At 29.2% G+C, this 17,866-nt stretch overlaps 1 protein-coding gene, 1 long non-coding RNA gene and 1 pseudogene across 3 annotated transcripts; all 3 read right to left on the bottom strand.

Moving 5' to 3' along the window:
- Positions 1-310: 310 nt before the first annotated feature.
- On the bottom strand, positions 311-1,661 carry LOC123268924 (annotated as a pseudogene).
- Positions 1,662-12,043: 10,382 nt separating this feature from the next.
- On the bottom strand, positions 12,044-14,939 carry LOC123269015 (cGMP-specific 3',5'-cGMP phosphodiesterase 3-like). 2 transcript variants are annotated; one of them, XM_044734503.1, is made up of 2 exons: positions 14,688-14,939; positions 12,044-14,540 (listed from the first exon to the last, which is right to left on the bottom strand). In XM_044734503.1, exon 2 carries the CDS (start codon positions 13,515-13,517, stop codon positions 12,174-12,176), a length of 1,344 nt encoding a protein of 447 aa, XP_044590438.1. In that variant the 5' UTR covers positions 13,518-14,540; positions 14,688-14,939; the 3' UTR covers positions 12,044-12,173. Both variants share the same exon structure in this region, with proteins under 2 accessions (XP_044590438.1, XP_044590439.1).
- Positions 14,940-15,815: 876 nt separating this feature from the next.
- LOC123269568 lies at positions 15,816-17,321 on the bottom strand. Its single transcript, XR_006510454.1, has 4 exons — positions 17,274-17,321; positions 16,916-17,037; positions 16,543-16,829; positions 15,816-16,450 (listed from the first exon to the last, which is right to left on the bottom strand). It is a non-coding gene; the product is annotated as an uncharacterized LOC123269568 (long non-coding RNA).
- Positions 17,322-17,866: the final 545 nt, after the last annotated feature.

The following is a 17,866-nucleotide window of genomic DNA, read 5'->3' as shown; positions in this document are numbered from 1 at the left end:
AGGGTAAATGCAGTACAGAAAGCACAAGTCGGTCCACAGCCGCAGTGATAATAATAAGAGTTGAGAATAAATGTGCGAAAAATAAGGTTGATTATGCAGTGAAAATACAGGAGTGAAAAGAGGATGTGCTGGGGTCCAAAAAGCGTTGAACGAACAAGAACAGTATAAAAACACAGGATGGTGGCGCACTCGCGGAATGCGACAGCTACCATCTACTCAGCCTTGTAAAAACCAAGAACTGTATACAAGTAAAAATCGGAATAATAAATAATTATTTTGATAGCATCTTTATTGAGCACAATTATCAGTAATAATCAGAAAAATTTCTCAAAAATTACGTCCTTTAGCAAAAGGACTATTCGTATTAGTAGGAACCTCATACCATCCTCTAACATTTCTATCAACATACTCACCAGCAAGTTTCAGAACGCTTTCCCTTGAAACTTCTTCTCCGATAATCTGTCTATGCAAATATTCAGGATAACCCCAAAATCTGTTCTCCGAAATGAGACTCTGAAAAGTATACTGGAGCTCGTTCATGAGCACAACCAATATTGAAATCTCCGCATCCAGGTTGGATTTCGCCCCAGTTCATCTTGAAATCTACATGTCCACAAGCTTCTGCTTTGCCCTGGATAAAGGACTCTGTATGATAGACGTCCACAAATTCTGCATCTGAAGAATCTAGTTTGGCGTCCAATCCCACATTCATCAAGAATGGTTTCGCAGGGTCCAAACCTGTGATGTGTTTGAGTTCGTTGTTCCCCAGGTAGTTAGTTGCCACGGCAGGAATATGAGCACCCAGGCTGAATCCTATCGCATGAATATCTTGGACCCCGTGTTTCATTAATACGGGAAAGAGTCTCGCCACGTAGAAAGCAACTATCCTTGAACGTCCAATAGTAGAGACATACTCACCCTCAGCATAATGAGACCAGTCCACCATTATGACGTTGCAGTCATATTTGGACAGGTAGTTGTTTTTTATTCTGACCAAAGCCAAGAAATTAGAACTAGACTTGAAGCCGTGGACGATCACTTTAGTAGATTTGGTGACGTCAAAGCCTATTTGTAGTATATTATTGTACTCTTTGGAGATGACTATCGTCTTCGAATCGGATTGTTGCTTTCTAGTAAACAGTTTGAAGTAAATGTTGTCTTCATAATTTGCGTCGCAGATTACTACAATAACCAAAATCAGAAAGTAGCAAGTTATTGTCTTTGAAGACATATTTGGAGTGGTAACTACGTTCGAACAATCTAAAACGATACTGAAGACACTTATCAAAAAACAACCTTTTTAATGTTTTAATCTTTCGGCTATTTAAAAAAAAGATAAAACTAAAGCTTCTAGAAATTCGAAGTCACCGAATAAATTCTAAGGTTGAGAAGTTACAGAATGTATTTTCTATTAGAATAACTACAAATGGAAAAGATCAGAAATAAGTTCTTTTACTAGCGCGTCGTTATACTGTAGTGAAGTAGGGGGAATAGCTTTATCATCAAAAGAAATAAAGTCAAATTTAAGCTGTTTGAATTTATAGGAATTCTAATGTAACTAGATTAAATTGATTGTACGTAGTAGTGTTAATTATTATTTTATCAATGTCATACGTAGTCATAAGTAGTCTGATTAGTCATTGGATTTGGATGAGTAGAATGCAATTCAGATATCTATCGGTCAATAATTCAATGTAAAGTAAAGGAAACTATTAGGAAACTAAAATGGAAGCAATTTTTCTACTCACATAAAATCTCAAATCTGATGTTTCAAATACTTCAATAACACAACACATACAGAATCCATTTTTGCTAAATTACGACAAACTTGAATTATTGTTGAAACGAATGCAATAATAAAATTTAATTGAATACTTGCACATAGAAGAGTAGGTTATTTTCAGCCTCGGAGAATTGAATGACATGGAAATTGAAGCTTATTTCATGAGTTTCAGAGGCAATTTACAGAAATTCTATAAGTTATCTCATTGAAATATTATCCGTGGAAGAAACTGCAAAAACATGAATATTTACGATTTTTAAAATTTTGAAATCCTATTATTTTTTGATTACTTGACCGATTAAGATCATCTTTGAACTTGCCCTTGGTATTTGTGTGTAGAATAAGTATGTTGAGTTTAGAAAAGATATAGTATGATTTGGAGATGCTATCGTCGTGACAAGTCACGTTCTATCGTATATGGATGTAAAATTTTCAACCATATATATTTTTTAAACCAGCCTGATGAGCAAAATAGCAAAATTTTTTAAGAATTCCGCCATGAGGACAAATGCAATAGTTAGATTTCTATGAAATCTACTATAGAATTTGTACGTATTCATGATTTTAACATGATTTTGTGTTACTAACACAGAATTCCCTTTTATCGTTGATAGAAAGTTAATAATAAATCATTTACCTCATATCCTAAATTGATTTTATAACTTTTTTTTTTAGAATTGTGTCAATTAACGACAAATAAAATAATCTAAAAAACTAAAATGGATAAAACCCAAGATTCTCCGCAGCGACATATCACAGAATTCACTTTTTTTTTAATTAATATCAAGTCATCAAATAGCGAGTTAATAAATCATTTAGTTCATATCCTAAATTGATGTTACAATTTTTTCTAAGAATTGTGTCCATTAACGACACAATTACTTAGAAAACTAAAGCAGATAAAAACCAAAATAATTCGAAACGAAACATCACAGAATTGACTTTTTTTTATTAATAACAAGTTAATAAATCATAGACCTGACATCCTAAGTGGATTTTATAACTTTCTACTAAAATTGGGTACATCCCAGTGAACACATGACTTCAATATGACGTCATTTATAAGTCATAGGAATGTCACAATATTTTACGTAAATATGACGTAAAATTGACCTGTCTTGTAATCCAATTATGATGTAGAAATATATGATATATTTTTGACATCATACTGATGTAAGTTTATTACTTCTCTATGATGTAACGGAAATGACTTAGATATTACGTACAACTGACATAATATATAAACTACAATATTACGTAACATTAATGCTATCATTGTATGTCATAACGACGTAAGTTTAACATCATGCGTTTACATCAGTGACAAGTCACGGCTGTACGTAATCTTGACGTAAGTTTAACATCATGCGTTTACATCAGTGACAAGTCACGGCTGTACGTAATCTTGACGTAAGATTAATATCATGTGTTTACATCAGTGACAAGTCACGGTCTTACGTAATACCGATACCATCTGTGAGTCATTATTTAACATCAATAATTTGTCACAATTGTACATAATACTAACGTAATTTGAAAGTCATTTTCTAAATCAGTGACAAACGATTATTTTCCATAATATTGATAAAATTTGGAGGATGTATTTTTTTAATATTATCGATTGATCAAAATTTATCAAACATAAAACTTCTTCAACAAGATGTCTAATTTACAATTAATCGCTAAATATTAGTGAAAATTGGTTTAAAATTTAGTAAGAATCAGGAAGAGGTAAACAGCTGATTTAAGCTGGTACCTTGCAAATTTAAGTCCGCTCTTAATAACAAAAATTTATAATTTATAATATTAATGAATATATCTAACATATTAGCAAATAACATACAAAATATTTTTCATTTACGTTTTTAAGAAAAAAACATAGAAATTAAATACATGTGGGATATAAACTTTTTATATCTTTGCTTGTATGTTTCCATACACTGCAGAAAAAAAATCTTGACTCAAGGTAAATTTCTTTGGACTAAGAATATATTAGAGATGACTGAAAATTTCGTGAATGAAGTCAAAATTTCTTGACACTAAAACACTTCTTGCTCCAATATAACTTCGGCCTCCGTCAAAATTTTCTTGGTGCAAGAAATACTTTTTTTTCGTTGCATATGTTTCTCACTTATATTTTTTCCATGAATTTAGGTACTTTTATCCCTTGTAAAAATATTTTCGACTTCATTCAGTATAAATGATTTGGTGTGAAACTGATAACAAAATACTGAGTTCAATTTATGTGGCATGAACTCTAAATTTTTAAACCGTCAAGCGAGTAAACATATAATTTCTTATGATTTCGCGTCAAGAAATTAAATGTCAGTCATTTAAATATTGCACTATTACTTGAAAAATAATTTTCTGACATTAGTGCTGCTACTTATGAAACATTGTATTTGAAATAATTCAAACAGTTCCATGATTGTTATTGACGAGACTAATAGTATTTTACACAGTAAAAAATTTTGCGTCATTGCGTCAAAAACTTTAGTGTTAAAAATTTTTGTGTTAAATATTTAACTTTTTTAAGTGTAAATTTAACATTTATTGTGTTAAATCAACATAAAAAAATGTTAAATATTTAACATAAAAATTTTTAACACAAAAATTTTTGACACAATGACGCAAAATTTTACTGTGTACATCAAGTTTCATAATTTTGTTAGTATGTTAAATTAAAGAAATTCAAATTTCGAAAAAAATTGAAATTAAAAAGAAATATAGATTAAAAAAATGGTATACTTAAAAGAGTTGAAATTAAAAAAAAAAAATCTAAATTTTGTAAATTGAAATTTTGAAGAAGAAAAATCCAAATGAAAAATACTAAATTTTCGGAAAAAATTAAATAAAAAAAAAATTCGAGTCTTGAGAAATCAATAAGTATTAAAAAATATTCAAATGACACGGATACATCGTTTACTCTGAAAAAATTTCACTCTGTGAAAGTTCTCTGTGTCCGCAGAGAGTCTAAAGTTCTCTGTGTCCGCTTTTAGACGAAAATTTTTGAAAGTGTAAGATTCAATCAATTCTTATGAAAATTTATAAATTGCCTATTCATTACCACAAGTTTCACTAGAGAGCCTTTTATAAAAGTTTTTACAAATTTTTATAGAACTTTATAAAATTTCATGAGTTTAATGAAATTTTATAAAATTGTATAAATTATTAGACTTGAATTTTATACAATTCCAGCTCTTAAAATCCATTTAATCTCAGAAAAAATTATGAAATAAGCATTTTTCGTCATGTAAGGCTTATCACATAAGTTATTTACTTCGTAACATGAACCGGTACTTGGACAAGTGAGCAGCGTTCCAGACTTCGATACGTGAGGAGCCAAGTTCGAGCCCAGCATATTTCAGGATTTTTTCATCAAGTATCAACATATAACTAGTGTTTCAAACTTTGTAATAAGTCCATAACACTATAATTAATTTCAAAATTGCCATCTTTTTATTTTTGAGGATTTTTTTTTAATATTTTTTCTGAGGTACAATTCTTACATCACTTACATCACTTTTACGTCATAATGACATCATTATCATGATATAGACATCACAGGTATGTCATATTGACGTCATAAATGTCATTGAGACATAATACTGACGTCATGACTACGTCATATTTTTACGTCAGAATCTTACGTCAAGAAGTGTGAAATAATGAGTCATATATGACTCATTCGTGACTTGTATCTTACGTAAATCCTGATATAGCCCAATGTCATTTTGACGTCACATTGACGTAAACGTGTTTACTGGGATTAATGAAAAAATTACTTAAAAAACTAAAATATATAATACCCAAAATCATCCGATGCGATACATCACTAAAAAATAATTTATGATGCATAGTAAAATCAATCTAATAAGTATAGATCGTTATATGAAGAAAATGAACAAAGATAAGATAATAGAAAATAAATAAGATAATAGAATAAAGAAAATACTCTTCGGTGACTATTTCACTTAAAAATTTTTAGATATATAGTACGAGGAAATAAATTGTTTCATGATAATCAAAATTTCAATATTATTAAATTAAATCAACTCAATTATTTAAAGTTTTCAAATTGTTAAGTAGTTGTAATTTGTGGATTCATATACATTTTTTCTGTTCATTAAGAAATACATAGAAAGGTTATGTAATTATTAAATTATCTATCTCCACTTCGATACCCAGCGATCGAATAGTAACCTATAAATACTTGCGCATAGTTACAAAATTGAACTCTCAAAAAAGTAAAACTACATATTACATTTTATTAATTAGGTTAGTATACGATAATTTTTTATTGAAAATTTTGAAAAATAAAGCAATATAAAATTATCAATCGTTGAATTTTAGCTCAGTAACTCTGAAAAACCAAAACTATTTTTACAGATTTCATTATTGAAACAATCTAGTACGAAAATGTCGAAATTATTTCTCGGATTTCTTCTCTTGATTATTTGTATAGCGACATCTGGTGTGGAAGCCAATGACTTAGATGAACTTTTGACAATCGTTAACCAGAGAATAGATACCATCAATGGAGAGTGCACGAACTTTCTAGGCGGCGTAAGTTTTTTCTATTAATTAACTAACGAATTATTTTTTCCAGAAAAAAATTTTTTTTGACCTATGCACATCTATACGGATCAATGTAGATGAAAAAAATGATGAATTTATGTACTTATAGATTTAAAAAAGCTTACAGATTATATGGATTATGAGAGGTTTTTCCTGTGAAGTTTGTTACTCTGTCAGCCTTTATGTGCGGGTTCATGCAGCTTCTGCTTCAAACGGCTTCAACCGAGTAGGCACTGACTGGGTCCCGAGTGGGTACTGAATGGGCTCCTGTGGGTACTGAATGGGTTCGTGCGAGTCTGATCTGAGACTAGAACGGGGCGACATCAACACGAATGGTTCTTATAATAAAATGATCATTATAGGTATCAATCCTATGCTCATTATGGGAACCATACCCATAGTTTATTGGAAAAGTTCCTATACAATAATGGAATAGCTTCAATATATTATGGTTATGGTTCCTATATTGTATGCCCGATGAAAAAAGTTTTTGTCTAATCATATATGATTATATATAGAATCATATATAATTATATATGAAATTATATATAACTATACATGATTATACATGGGATCATATATCTATATATATCTATATAATATAATATATATCTATATAAGCGAAATACCACTCACTCACTCATCACAAGATCTCCGAAACTATTCGCCCGATTGACTTGAAATTTAGCATAGTTACTCCATTCGTGATGGAGACGCTCACTAAGAACGGATTTTACGCAATTCCTAGCCAAAATGGATTTTTCGTCTACCATCACGTATGCTACCCCCTCCCCCCTCTCATTCTTCTCCTCATCTCCCTTACCTTCTTCCCCCTTCCCTATCTCTCTCTCTCTTTTTTTTTTTAGAAAATGTCATTTTAATTCTCAGATCTAAGAAACCATTAGTGGCACCCATCAATTATTGAACTTAACCCCACCCTACCCCCCCACAACCACCCACGCTAATCAACCGTTGCCATGGTAATCGTTGCCATGATAATCGTTGCCATGATAACCGTTGCCATGGCTACCGTTGCCATGGTTATCGATGCCATGGTTGCCGTTGCCATGGTTACCGTTATAATCGTTGCCGTTGCCATGGTTACCGTTGCCAAGGTTACCGTTGCCATCGTTACTGTTGCCATGGTTACCGTTGCCATGGTTACTGTTGCCATCGTTACCGTTATCATGGTTACCGTTGTCATGGTTACCGTTGCTATAGTTACCGTTGCTATGGTTACCGTTGCTATAATAACTGTCAAAATAAATAAATTGTGATAACAAATTCGGTTGTCAACCAAATTCAGAGAAATCATTAGAATAAAAGGAGAAAGTTACTAAATACTAATATTTTATACAATTATTCAACAGTATTATTCTGTACAATGTAAGGCAAATACATATTGATTTCAAATTTTATCGATTGATTGTTGGGACAGTAGGAATTAATAATCATACACTTTTTAAGAAATCATAGCTAAATCATTAATAACTGAAATAGCTTATATGTATTGGAATGATCATGAAGGATGAACTAACTCCATTATATCATAACACAGCTAAATATAACATAAATATTATTAAGTTGATTTTGTTAAATGATTATACTGATTTAAATGATTAAAATTAAAATGGTAGATTGTGTCTGATGTATCTTCTCTAAAATTTCACGACGATATCGTTAAATTATCATAAAGAAAAGGTCGATTTGAGTTAATTCTTAGTAAAATTAATAATAATAAATATATTTTTTAATACCACATAATTTGTAATGAATTTCTTGATAACAAAGATTAAAAATATTCATTTTTAAATTTATAAGCAGAAATAAATTTATTCATTAACGTATCGATGTTAATTTTCAGTCAAATTAATATAAAAACATTGTTGTTTATATTCTCAATTAATATGTGATTTATTTCATAATCTTGATTACTAATATTCATATTTTTATGAAAAACGGTGCTGAGATAAGAAATAATAATCTGAATTAAAAATCTTAATAACGTTATCGAAGTTGGCGCTCAGATAAAAGAATAATATAACATATTCATTTATGTAATTTATTAACAAATTCAGAGCTGTAAAACAATTATTTTATAGATAAAAACGATATCATTTTGTTAAGATTGATGAAATTAATTATTTTGTTTATATTTTTGTATGGGTTACAGAATTAAATTTTTTGCATGCCCAGCGAAGCGGGCGGGTATCTATATATATATATATATATATATATATATATATATATATATATATATATATATATGACAGATTTCCACGTCTATACTCACTCATCACGATATCTCTGGAACTATAAGATCTAGAGACTTGAAATTTGGGAGGAATATTACTTTCACCATGGAGAGGTCAGCTGAGAACGGATTTTAAGAAATTTCTCCCCAAAGGGGTTTGCGGGGGCGTTAACAATGAAAATTCCCTTTTTAAACTATAGCTCCTATCGACTCCAAATTTGGTAGGAATCTTCTGTAAGTGATGTAAAAATAATTTATGAACGAATTCTACGATATCCCACCTCACAGGGGTTGCGAGGGTGGGTGTTAACAATGAAAATTTTGAATTTCTAAGGTGTAGCTCCTATATGCTTGAAATTTAGTAAGAATCTGCTGTATTTGAGGTATCAATGATCTAAGAGTGGATTTTATAACCTATTCCCAATATGGATTTCGGGGTGGGTGTTAACAATGAAAATTTTAAATTTCCAAGCTATAGGGCCTAAATGCTCTAAATTTGGTAGGAATCTTCTATATGTGATGTAGAAATAATTCATGAACGAATTTTACTATATCCGACCCTAAAAAAGATTGTAGGGGCGTTCACAATGAAAAATTCCCGTTTGTAATACATAGCTCTTATAGACTCCAAATTTGGTAGGAACCTTCTATATGTGATAGAGAAATAATCTACGAGCGGATTTTACGAGAAACTACCCCCAACAAGGACTGCGGGGATGGGTGTTCACAATAAAAAATCTTAAGTTCCAAAACATAGCTTCTAAAAGGTGTAAATTTGGTAGGAATCTTTTATTTGTCATGAGGAGATCATCTCAAAACGGATTTCAAAAAATTCTACTTCCGATAGGGATTGCGGGGGTGGATGTTAAAATCTAAAATTTTAATTTCCAAACTGTAATTTCTACAGACTCCAAATTTAGTAGGTATTTCGTGTATAATGTCAAGTTCAGCTGAGAATGGAATTTATCGAATTCTAACCCCAAAAGGAATTGCGGGGGCGTGAAAAATGTAAATCTCTCATTTTCAAACAATAGTTTCTATGGATTCAAAGTTTTGTTGAAACCGTTTATTTATAATGTAGAAATCATCTCAAATAGGATCTTACAAAATTCCTCCCCAACGTAGAAGTGCGGGAATAATAATTGTAAAAAAATTTATATTTTTCAAATACTGTTCCTACTAGATATAAAATATGATAGAATCATACTCTCTAAACATGAATTAGTGAAAATTCCCTTAAATAAGTGAATATTCACTTATTTAAGTGAATTTTCACTAATTCATGTTTAGAGAGTAGATAACAGCAAAATTCGTCGCACTTTCAGCTAGGCCGATTTCAACTTCACTTATGAGACCTGCGATCACTTTAACTGAAACTTTTAATGCTTATTTCAAATTTTTTCCTTTATGTTAATTATTATTCATTTTTGGAAAAAAAGCCACGAGAATGTTATAGTGATTGCACATTGAAAGTTACAATGAGTATTAGCTAGAATAATCACATAGATAAAAGGTACAGGCCAATCCGATAGAATTTGGAATCTGTGCAAGTCAAAACAATACTCGAATTTAATTTCAAGTCTAGATCTAAAAATACAATCCTATTAAATTCTAAATACAATGCTAAGTGCCCAGCGGAGCGGGCGGGTAACAGCTAGTAATTATATATAAGCCTATACATAATTAGATCTGATCATACCTGGTTTTGTTATAACCCCATATATAAGCATGTATAAGTCTATATATGATTAGACCTGATTATATATGAGTCTATATATAATTAGATCTGATTATACCTGGTTGTTATAACCCCATATATAAACATATATAAGCCTATATATGATCAGACCTGATTATATATGAGTCTATATATAATTAGATATGATCATACCCGGCTGTCACAACTCCATATATAATCATATATAAGTCTATATATGGTCAGATCTAATTATATATGAGTCTATATATAATTAGATCTGATCATACCTGGCTGTTATAACCCCATATATAAATATATATAAGTCTATATATGATCAGACCTGAGTATATATGAGTCTATATATAATTAAATATGATCATACCTGGCTGTTATAAGCCCATATATTAACATATATAAGCCTATATATGATCAGATCTGATTATATTTGAGTTTATATATAATTAGATCTGATCAGGTTTGCATGGTCAGATGTTTATGAAAATTTTTTCTTTAAAAAAAAAAAAATTTTTTTTGCTAATCACAAAAAGTGGAATATGATATTTATCATTATGTTTAAATAATTCTGAAATAAAAAATTTAATCATAATCATATATATACGTCCATTTATATGTGTTTATTAGGATCAAGAGTTTTCCTTGAATTTCGAATGAAAGGTTTAAATGTTTAATATTCCGGCGGAAATGTTGGTCTTATAGAAAAATTTTTTAAACAAAAATTTTGGGAAATTTAATTTTGTGCAAAAAATGGCACTTACGATTTTTTGAAATGCTCAATAATATTTTTCACCGTAATTCTAAAATTGAGATTTATAATCAATGGTTTAAATTTTAGCTAATTATGAAAACCTTAATTTTAAAATTACGGTTTCCTTAATGGTCCTGAGAAAAAATTATAAGACATTTTTTTTATAAAATTAAATTTTGAACAACTTTTAATTAAAAGATTTTTTTAAACAACCAATGTTTTGCCATAAGAACATAAATTTGAAAATTAAAAAAAGCATTTCTTTTAGAAATCACATTAAGTGCATTATAATGTTTAACATTAAGTTCATATAATTCTGAAATAAAAAATTTGTTACATTTTCTATGAGATGTCTTGGTCTGCTCTTTTACTGTCTACAGATGAAATCATTATTTACTTTATTATTTATATAAATGTGATGTTATAATGAGATAAAATATATCATAAAATCAATTTCTATATTGCATTTCTAAAAAATTTTTTTTTTACGTTCTCTATGAATAAGATGAATTTTTTTAAAACTAAGACAACTTTTGATAAATCGACTTACTAAGTTTAAAATATATATATATATATATATATATATATATATATATATATATATATATATATATATATATATGGTATTAAAGTGTCATATTCAAAATATTTTGTAAACTTAAAATAACTATATAAATTTATAAACTTTTTAATAGAAGAAACAAAACTATGAACATTTTTATGTGAACAATAAAAAAATAAAAACTGCATTTTTTATTCTACAAATTAAAAATTTTAAATTATTATTTTGGTGGTTTTAAATAATTATACTGGGGTAGAAATAAATAAAAAAGTTTATTTTATGAAACGTTGGACATTACAGTGCAGCATATATAATTTATGAACTATTTTACATCAAAGATAAAATGTTGGATTTATTTTAAACATTCATTATCATTACCAAACCATTTTAAAATCATTGGGTTGTTTACAAACATAATCTTCAACTCGCACAAGTTGAAACATTGATTTAATATCGTTTAAATTCAACAACATCAAATTATTAGTTTCCACAATCGGTATAACATGCTCAACGGTTTTTTTAGTAGAAGAATTATGAAACATTTTGATGAGTTACATTGAAACGACGAATCACAATAAAAATATCATTTTGATTCTGAACAAAAAATTTAATTGAACCGTACACAGTAAAAACATTAGTATCTATTTGGACTGTATGACTGTTTGTTTTTGTAATTTTATAAATTTCAGATGTATAAATGACTTTATTAACTTTAATACGTGTGTAAATAGATAAATTTTCAAATTCCCAACCATTAGATAATAATATATTGCGTTCCACAACATCAAGCTCTTTTTTTATAATTTCATGCCCTAAAAGTTCATAATTTTTTGACTGATTAGTTCTAGAAGTTACGTTTCGTCGTTCAGCTATACGATTTTTCAAAATCTGGATGCCTTGAGCAATTTGAACACAATTGACAATTTCTTGGCCAAAATTCCTATTACCGTGGACACATTTTGCAATGAAACCATTGTAGTTTTCAAATACAAAGGCAGAAGTTGATCGTAAAGGTCCCCATCTTTTAACACAAAGTGGTAGATGAATAAGTTGATAACAGTTGTATGACAAAGCTCTATCACCATAAAGACTTTCGATTTGAGATACAAATAACTGCAGCAAGTTATCTGATTCTTCAAGATAATCTTGAGTTATTGTCGTTCTGACTAAATTAAAAATTGATATTACTAACAATAGCCAATGCTCTAAATATTTCTGAGGTAAGTGATCAACGAGTGCAGGAAGAGAATAAAATAACAGAAAATTATAATTTTCTGAGGCTTTATACAATTTAAAATGAGATAACTGTCTTGGTAGTCTTGAAAAAGATTGAGGAACTCGAATATTGCACATGAACTTATCAATATCTTCGCTTTTGTTTTTAATATTCCAAGGACCTTTTTTATCAAACCAAATAGTCATGAATTGGTTAACAACACCAAATAAAACCGAATGCATGTATTCTGGTATGACACATGTTCCAATGTCAATTAACGGTAAACAAGATAAAATAGAATACCCTTTCACACCTCTTATTTGATCTTTATTCTCTAGTTGACGTAATTTTTCAGCTTGCGCTTCCATTCTTCTACCAGTTCTAATTTTAGAATCAATTCGAAAAAGATAACAACGTACAGTTTTTTTTCCAGCAATTTTTGTACATTTAACCATTATAATTTCACAAATGTTGCATCCATATCGACCATTAAAGTTTAAGATGTTTTGCAATTGCGCCCGAGCTGGTGCATCTGCAATAACTAATGGAGCAACTATTTTAGTATTAACTATTTCTTTAGTTTTAGGATTTGTCCAATCAATACCTTTACAAAAATATTTTTTTAGTTTTAAACAAATTGGCATAAGAAAAACATTCATCGGTGGTTTAATAAGGTTGTCATACCCCAGCCCAGCAAATATATCACATATTTATCTCTAATATCTTGGGGAAGTTCTGCGATGATGAACAAAACCGGCCAACAATGGCTTTTAGCACTTTTTACTAATGCTAGGCCATCAATATTAAGAATCAGAGTTAAATCAAAGTTACCTCTTTGATTTCGAGTTAACTCTGATGTACTCACTACCATCAACAATATCCGATATATTTTCAACATTTTGCAATGTAGGTTTTTTTAACTTTTCAGCTAAGTTGTAATTTTCAAATAAAATTCTAATTTGATCACCAATATCAAATTCATGAAAAAAAGAAAAATCTTTTGAATTAGTTGTCGCACATATAGAACACTTAAATGTAATTTTCTTGTTTATCTGACTTTTTGAATTAAATAAACGTTTTCTGCAATAATAATGTTTAATAACTCGGCACACAGGAGCAATATTTTGGGCATATTGAAATAACTTACACACTGTTTTTGGCAATTGGTTGTCTGCAGGTAAAATTTTTAGTTGCATTTGTAACAACTGCTGCAAAGCAATTTTCGTGATATTATGTTTCACATAAAAATCTAATAACTGTAAAACACATTCATCCGTCGTTACATTGCTGTTTTCATGCAACATTTCGTATTCATACGCATTACCAATAGTATCATTGTCATCACTATTCTCATCAACTTGTTCATCAAAATTATTTTCATTATAATTATCATCATTGTCACTTATAACATTATTTATTGATTCTTCATCACTTATATTTAATGGAGCAGGATTTTCATCATCTGTATTTTCACTGGAAACACTGTCACAATCAGCTAATAAATTATTAGGATCATTGCCATCATCATTTTCAGTGCCACAACGGTTCAAAATATTTTGATCATTATTATCATCATCATCATCATCATCATCATCAGAATTATTCAAGTTATTATTTGGACTCGAAATGTCTTCATCGAAATAACCTCTTGACCGCCAGCGACATAGTGTTCTCAATGGAATCTGAAATATAAATAGATCAATTACAATTATATAATTATAGAATTACTAATTGTCATGAAATGTTTATGCATTTGAAGAAACTAATTTACAGTTATTTATTAGTTAGATATAATTTATTTATTTCTTTATAAAAACTGTTGTGTTTACCTGCATAGATGAGTCAGATGTGTAAAGCTTGTATTTTTTTTTTTACCATGAATCGGAGATTGCGAATTATCGTCACTATTTCCACGCTTTGACATTGTTCAAATTAACTTCAAAATCAATTTTAATTTCCAGGATAAGTGATTTTCTGAATAATTAAGCTCGATTATGTTTGATTTGTCGCACTACTAAAAATAAATATTGACAAAAAAAATATATATGCGTACATTAATAACGTATGTCGTATGACACTAGCGCCACTGAACTACTAAATAATAATAATAATACTGAAGTTAGCCGTGAGCTGTCAATTTTAAAAATTTTTATAACAAATCAATTACAATAAAAAAATACATCTAAAAATTTTCATTTGTAATTTTTTTTCATATGAAATTTTTTTTTATAATAATTTAATTGCCATAAAATTTTAAGAATATTTTTTATATCTGTCAACTTCAGTGTTATAAATAATAGCTTACCCTGGCGGACCCGAAATTACGGTAGATTTACGGTATCATACGGTAATTGTTAACCAAATGTACGGTACTTTACGGTAGTTTACCATAATTACGGTGAATTTACCGCAAAAATACTTAAAAAATACGGTAATTTGACCGTAATTTACAGTAGCTCTACGGTATTTTACGGTAGCTCTACGGTATTTTTACGGTAGCTCTACGGTATTTTTACGGTAGGCATACGGTATTTTACGGTAGATCTATCTTACTAATGAGGACTGTAATCTACGGTAAATTAACCGTACACCAAGGAAAATTTACCGTAGATCTGTTATTTATTATATGCTTTGTGGACCCGAAATTACGGTAGATTTACGGTAGTATACGTTAATAATTAACCAAATTTACCGTACTTTACGGTAGTTTACCATAATTACGGCGAATTTACCGTAAAAATACAACTCACGGTAATTTGACCGTAATTTGCGGTAGCTCTAGGGTATTTTTACGGTAGGTCTACGGTATTTTACGGCAAATCTATCTTACTAATGAGGACTGTACTCTACGGTAAATTAACCGTACGCCAAGGAAAATTTACCGTAGATCTGTTATTTATTAATAAAAATATTAAAAATAATATTGAAAAAAATATTTTATTAAAAAATACAGCATTTTTATTAATCTTCTTGGCTGTGTTGCTTTCAAGTAAGCCATGTACTCCAATATTTTTTTTTCTCTCGCCTCTACTTTCTTCTCTCTTTTTTGTAATTCTTGTTCCTTCTTCAGTAACTCTTTATTATTCTTCGTACTGTCTCTTCCTCTATTTTCTTTATTCTCGAGTTCTCTTGAAATTTTCTTTTGTTTATCAATAAGTTTATCGATTTCAAGGTCAATAGTTTCGACTTTTTTTGATGGGTTCAAGTTTGATAATTTCTGTCGCCTGAGTTTAAAATTTTTGATGTTGAGTGAAGTTTTAAAAAAATTGAATAATACTTCAGATGATTTAATCAGCTCTTCTTTTACTTGGGACGATGCATGCAATAAAATAAAATTTGCAGAAAATTTAACAAAAGCTTTAAAAGATCTAGAATTATTAAAAGATTGTGTATCAGTGGGTATGAGAAAAAAAATGATTGTTGCAAATGTAACCTTTGAACAGCTTGAAGATACTTACAAAAAAAAAAAAAATATGCTGGTATCGCACAACTTTTAGGCAAAGATGAGAATGGTGTAGTGAGAATTACCAAAGCAAAAAAGATTTTGGACCGAATTTTTAATTACTTGTACAAGATCGACAATAAGTAATTACTGTTAGGAAAATAATTCATAAACATTTTTTTTAGTTGCATAGATTTGCGAAATTTTTTGAAATATTTTAATAGAAAACAAATTATACTCACTTTTTTTCCAGCCAAGGAAACAGAAAACGGCCAATAATATCAACTAATGCTTGTTGATTAGTTGAGTTTAGCTTTTGATTCTGTTCATAATCAGTTAAGATATTTTTCCCATCCGGAGCAAAAGTTAATAGTTCTTTTAAATTTTAAGAACGAAAATAATCGATTTGATTTTCAGTTTCATCATGTATTTCTGTTTCTTTATGACCTGACCCTTTATTATCAGACTCATGAATCTCATTAGAGTGAGTATTAGCATTTCTGCTATCATCAAGCTCCTTGTTATTAATCTGAAAGTTTAGATTGTCACATTATATGATTCCAAGGAAATAATTTTAGAACTGACAAAATAAGTCAACGAAATAGGTGTACTTACTAAATTTAATACGAATGCATTAATTTTGTTTTTTAATTTTATTCTTGTGGCTATGTGTGGGCATAATTCTTGAAGCAGATCTCCTGCTAATGTTTCTAACAGCTGAGGAGTAATTCCATTATCTGAGAATAAAAAAGATTTCCGTTAAAATTTGTTATAAATAGTCATAATTCAATCAAATAAATTATATATAATGCAATTAGATAATAAATAATTATAATAATATTACTTATATTATACCAACTCATAGATCAACACAAATTAAGTTAAAATAAATGAACAATTATTAATTTTAAGTGAAATTGATGCCATCAATAAAAGACAATAGTACTAAAAATAATAATAACAAAAACGTTACCAATAAAATTTCTCGTTACATCCTCAGGAATATTCCATTCATCAAGCAATTTTCTCATTGATAGAGGTTCATTATATTATTATAACTATCATCGGACATCGTGATTCCCAACTACAAAAATGTTTATGTATCAGTTAGCCGGTAGTGAAGAGGTTATAGTTGGTAGAATTTATTATGATTTTTTAAGAAAGTTCATAATATTTATTATTTATACTACGTAATTCTAAAATAGACGCTATTTTCACATATTAAATTTAAATGATAATGTTATATGATAAAAAAATTTCTATATTGTTAAATAAAAAAAATCTTACTTGTTACTTTATTCGATTTGTAAATTTTATAAATAAACGATAAAAAACATTTTTGGATGCAAATAAATTAGAAGAAACCCGGGAAAAAATGATCAGGACTGATCAGACCTGTTCATATCTGATCAGGCCTGAAATTAGACCTGAGCAGGCCTGTTCATGTATGATCAGGCCTGAAATTATACCTGATCAGACCTGTTCATGTCTGAAGCATTAAATACGCTCAGACCTGTCCATGCCTGTTCATGCCTGCTCATGTCTGTTCATGTCTGATGCGTTAAA

This window comes from Cotesia glomerata, linkage group LG7, assembly GCF_020080835.1.
Source record: "Cotesia glomerata isolate CgM1 linkage group LG7, MPM_Cglom_v2.3, whole genome shotgun sequence".
NCBI lineage: Eukaryota > Metazoa > Arthropoda > Insecta > Hymenoptera > Braconidae > Cotesia > Cotesia glomerata.
The sequence above is the reverse complement of the archived record's forward strand: the minus strand, read 5'-3'. Positions and strand labels throughout refer to the sequence as shown.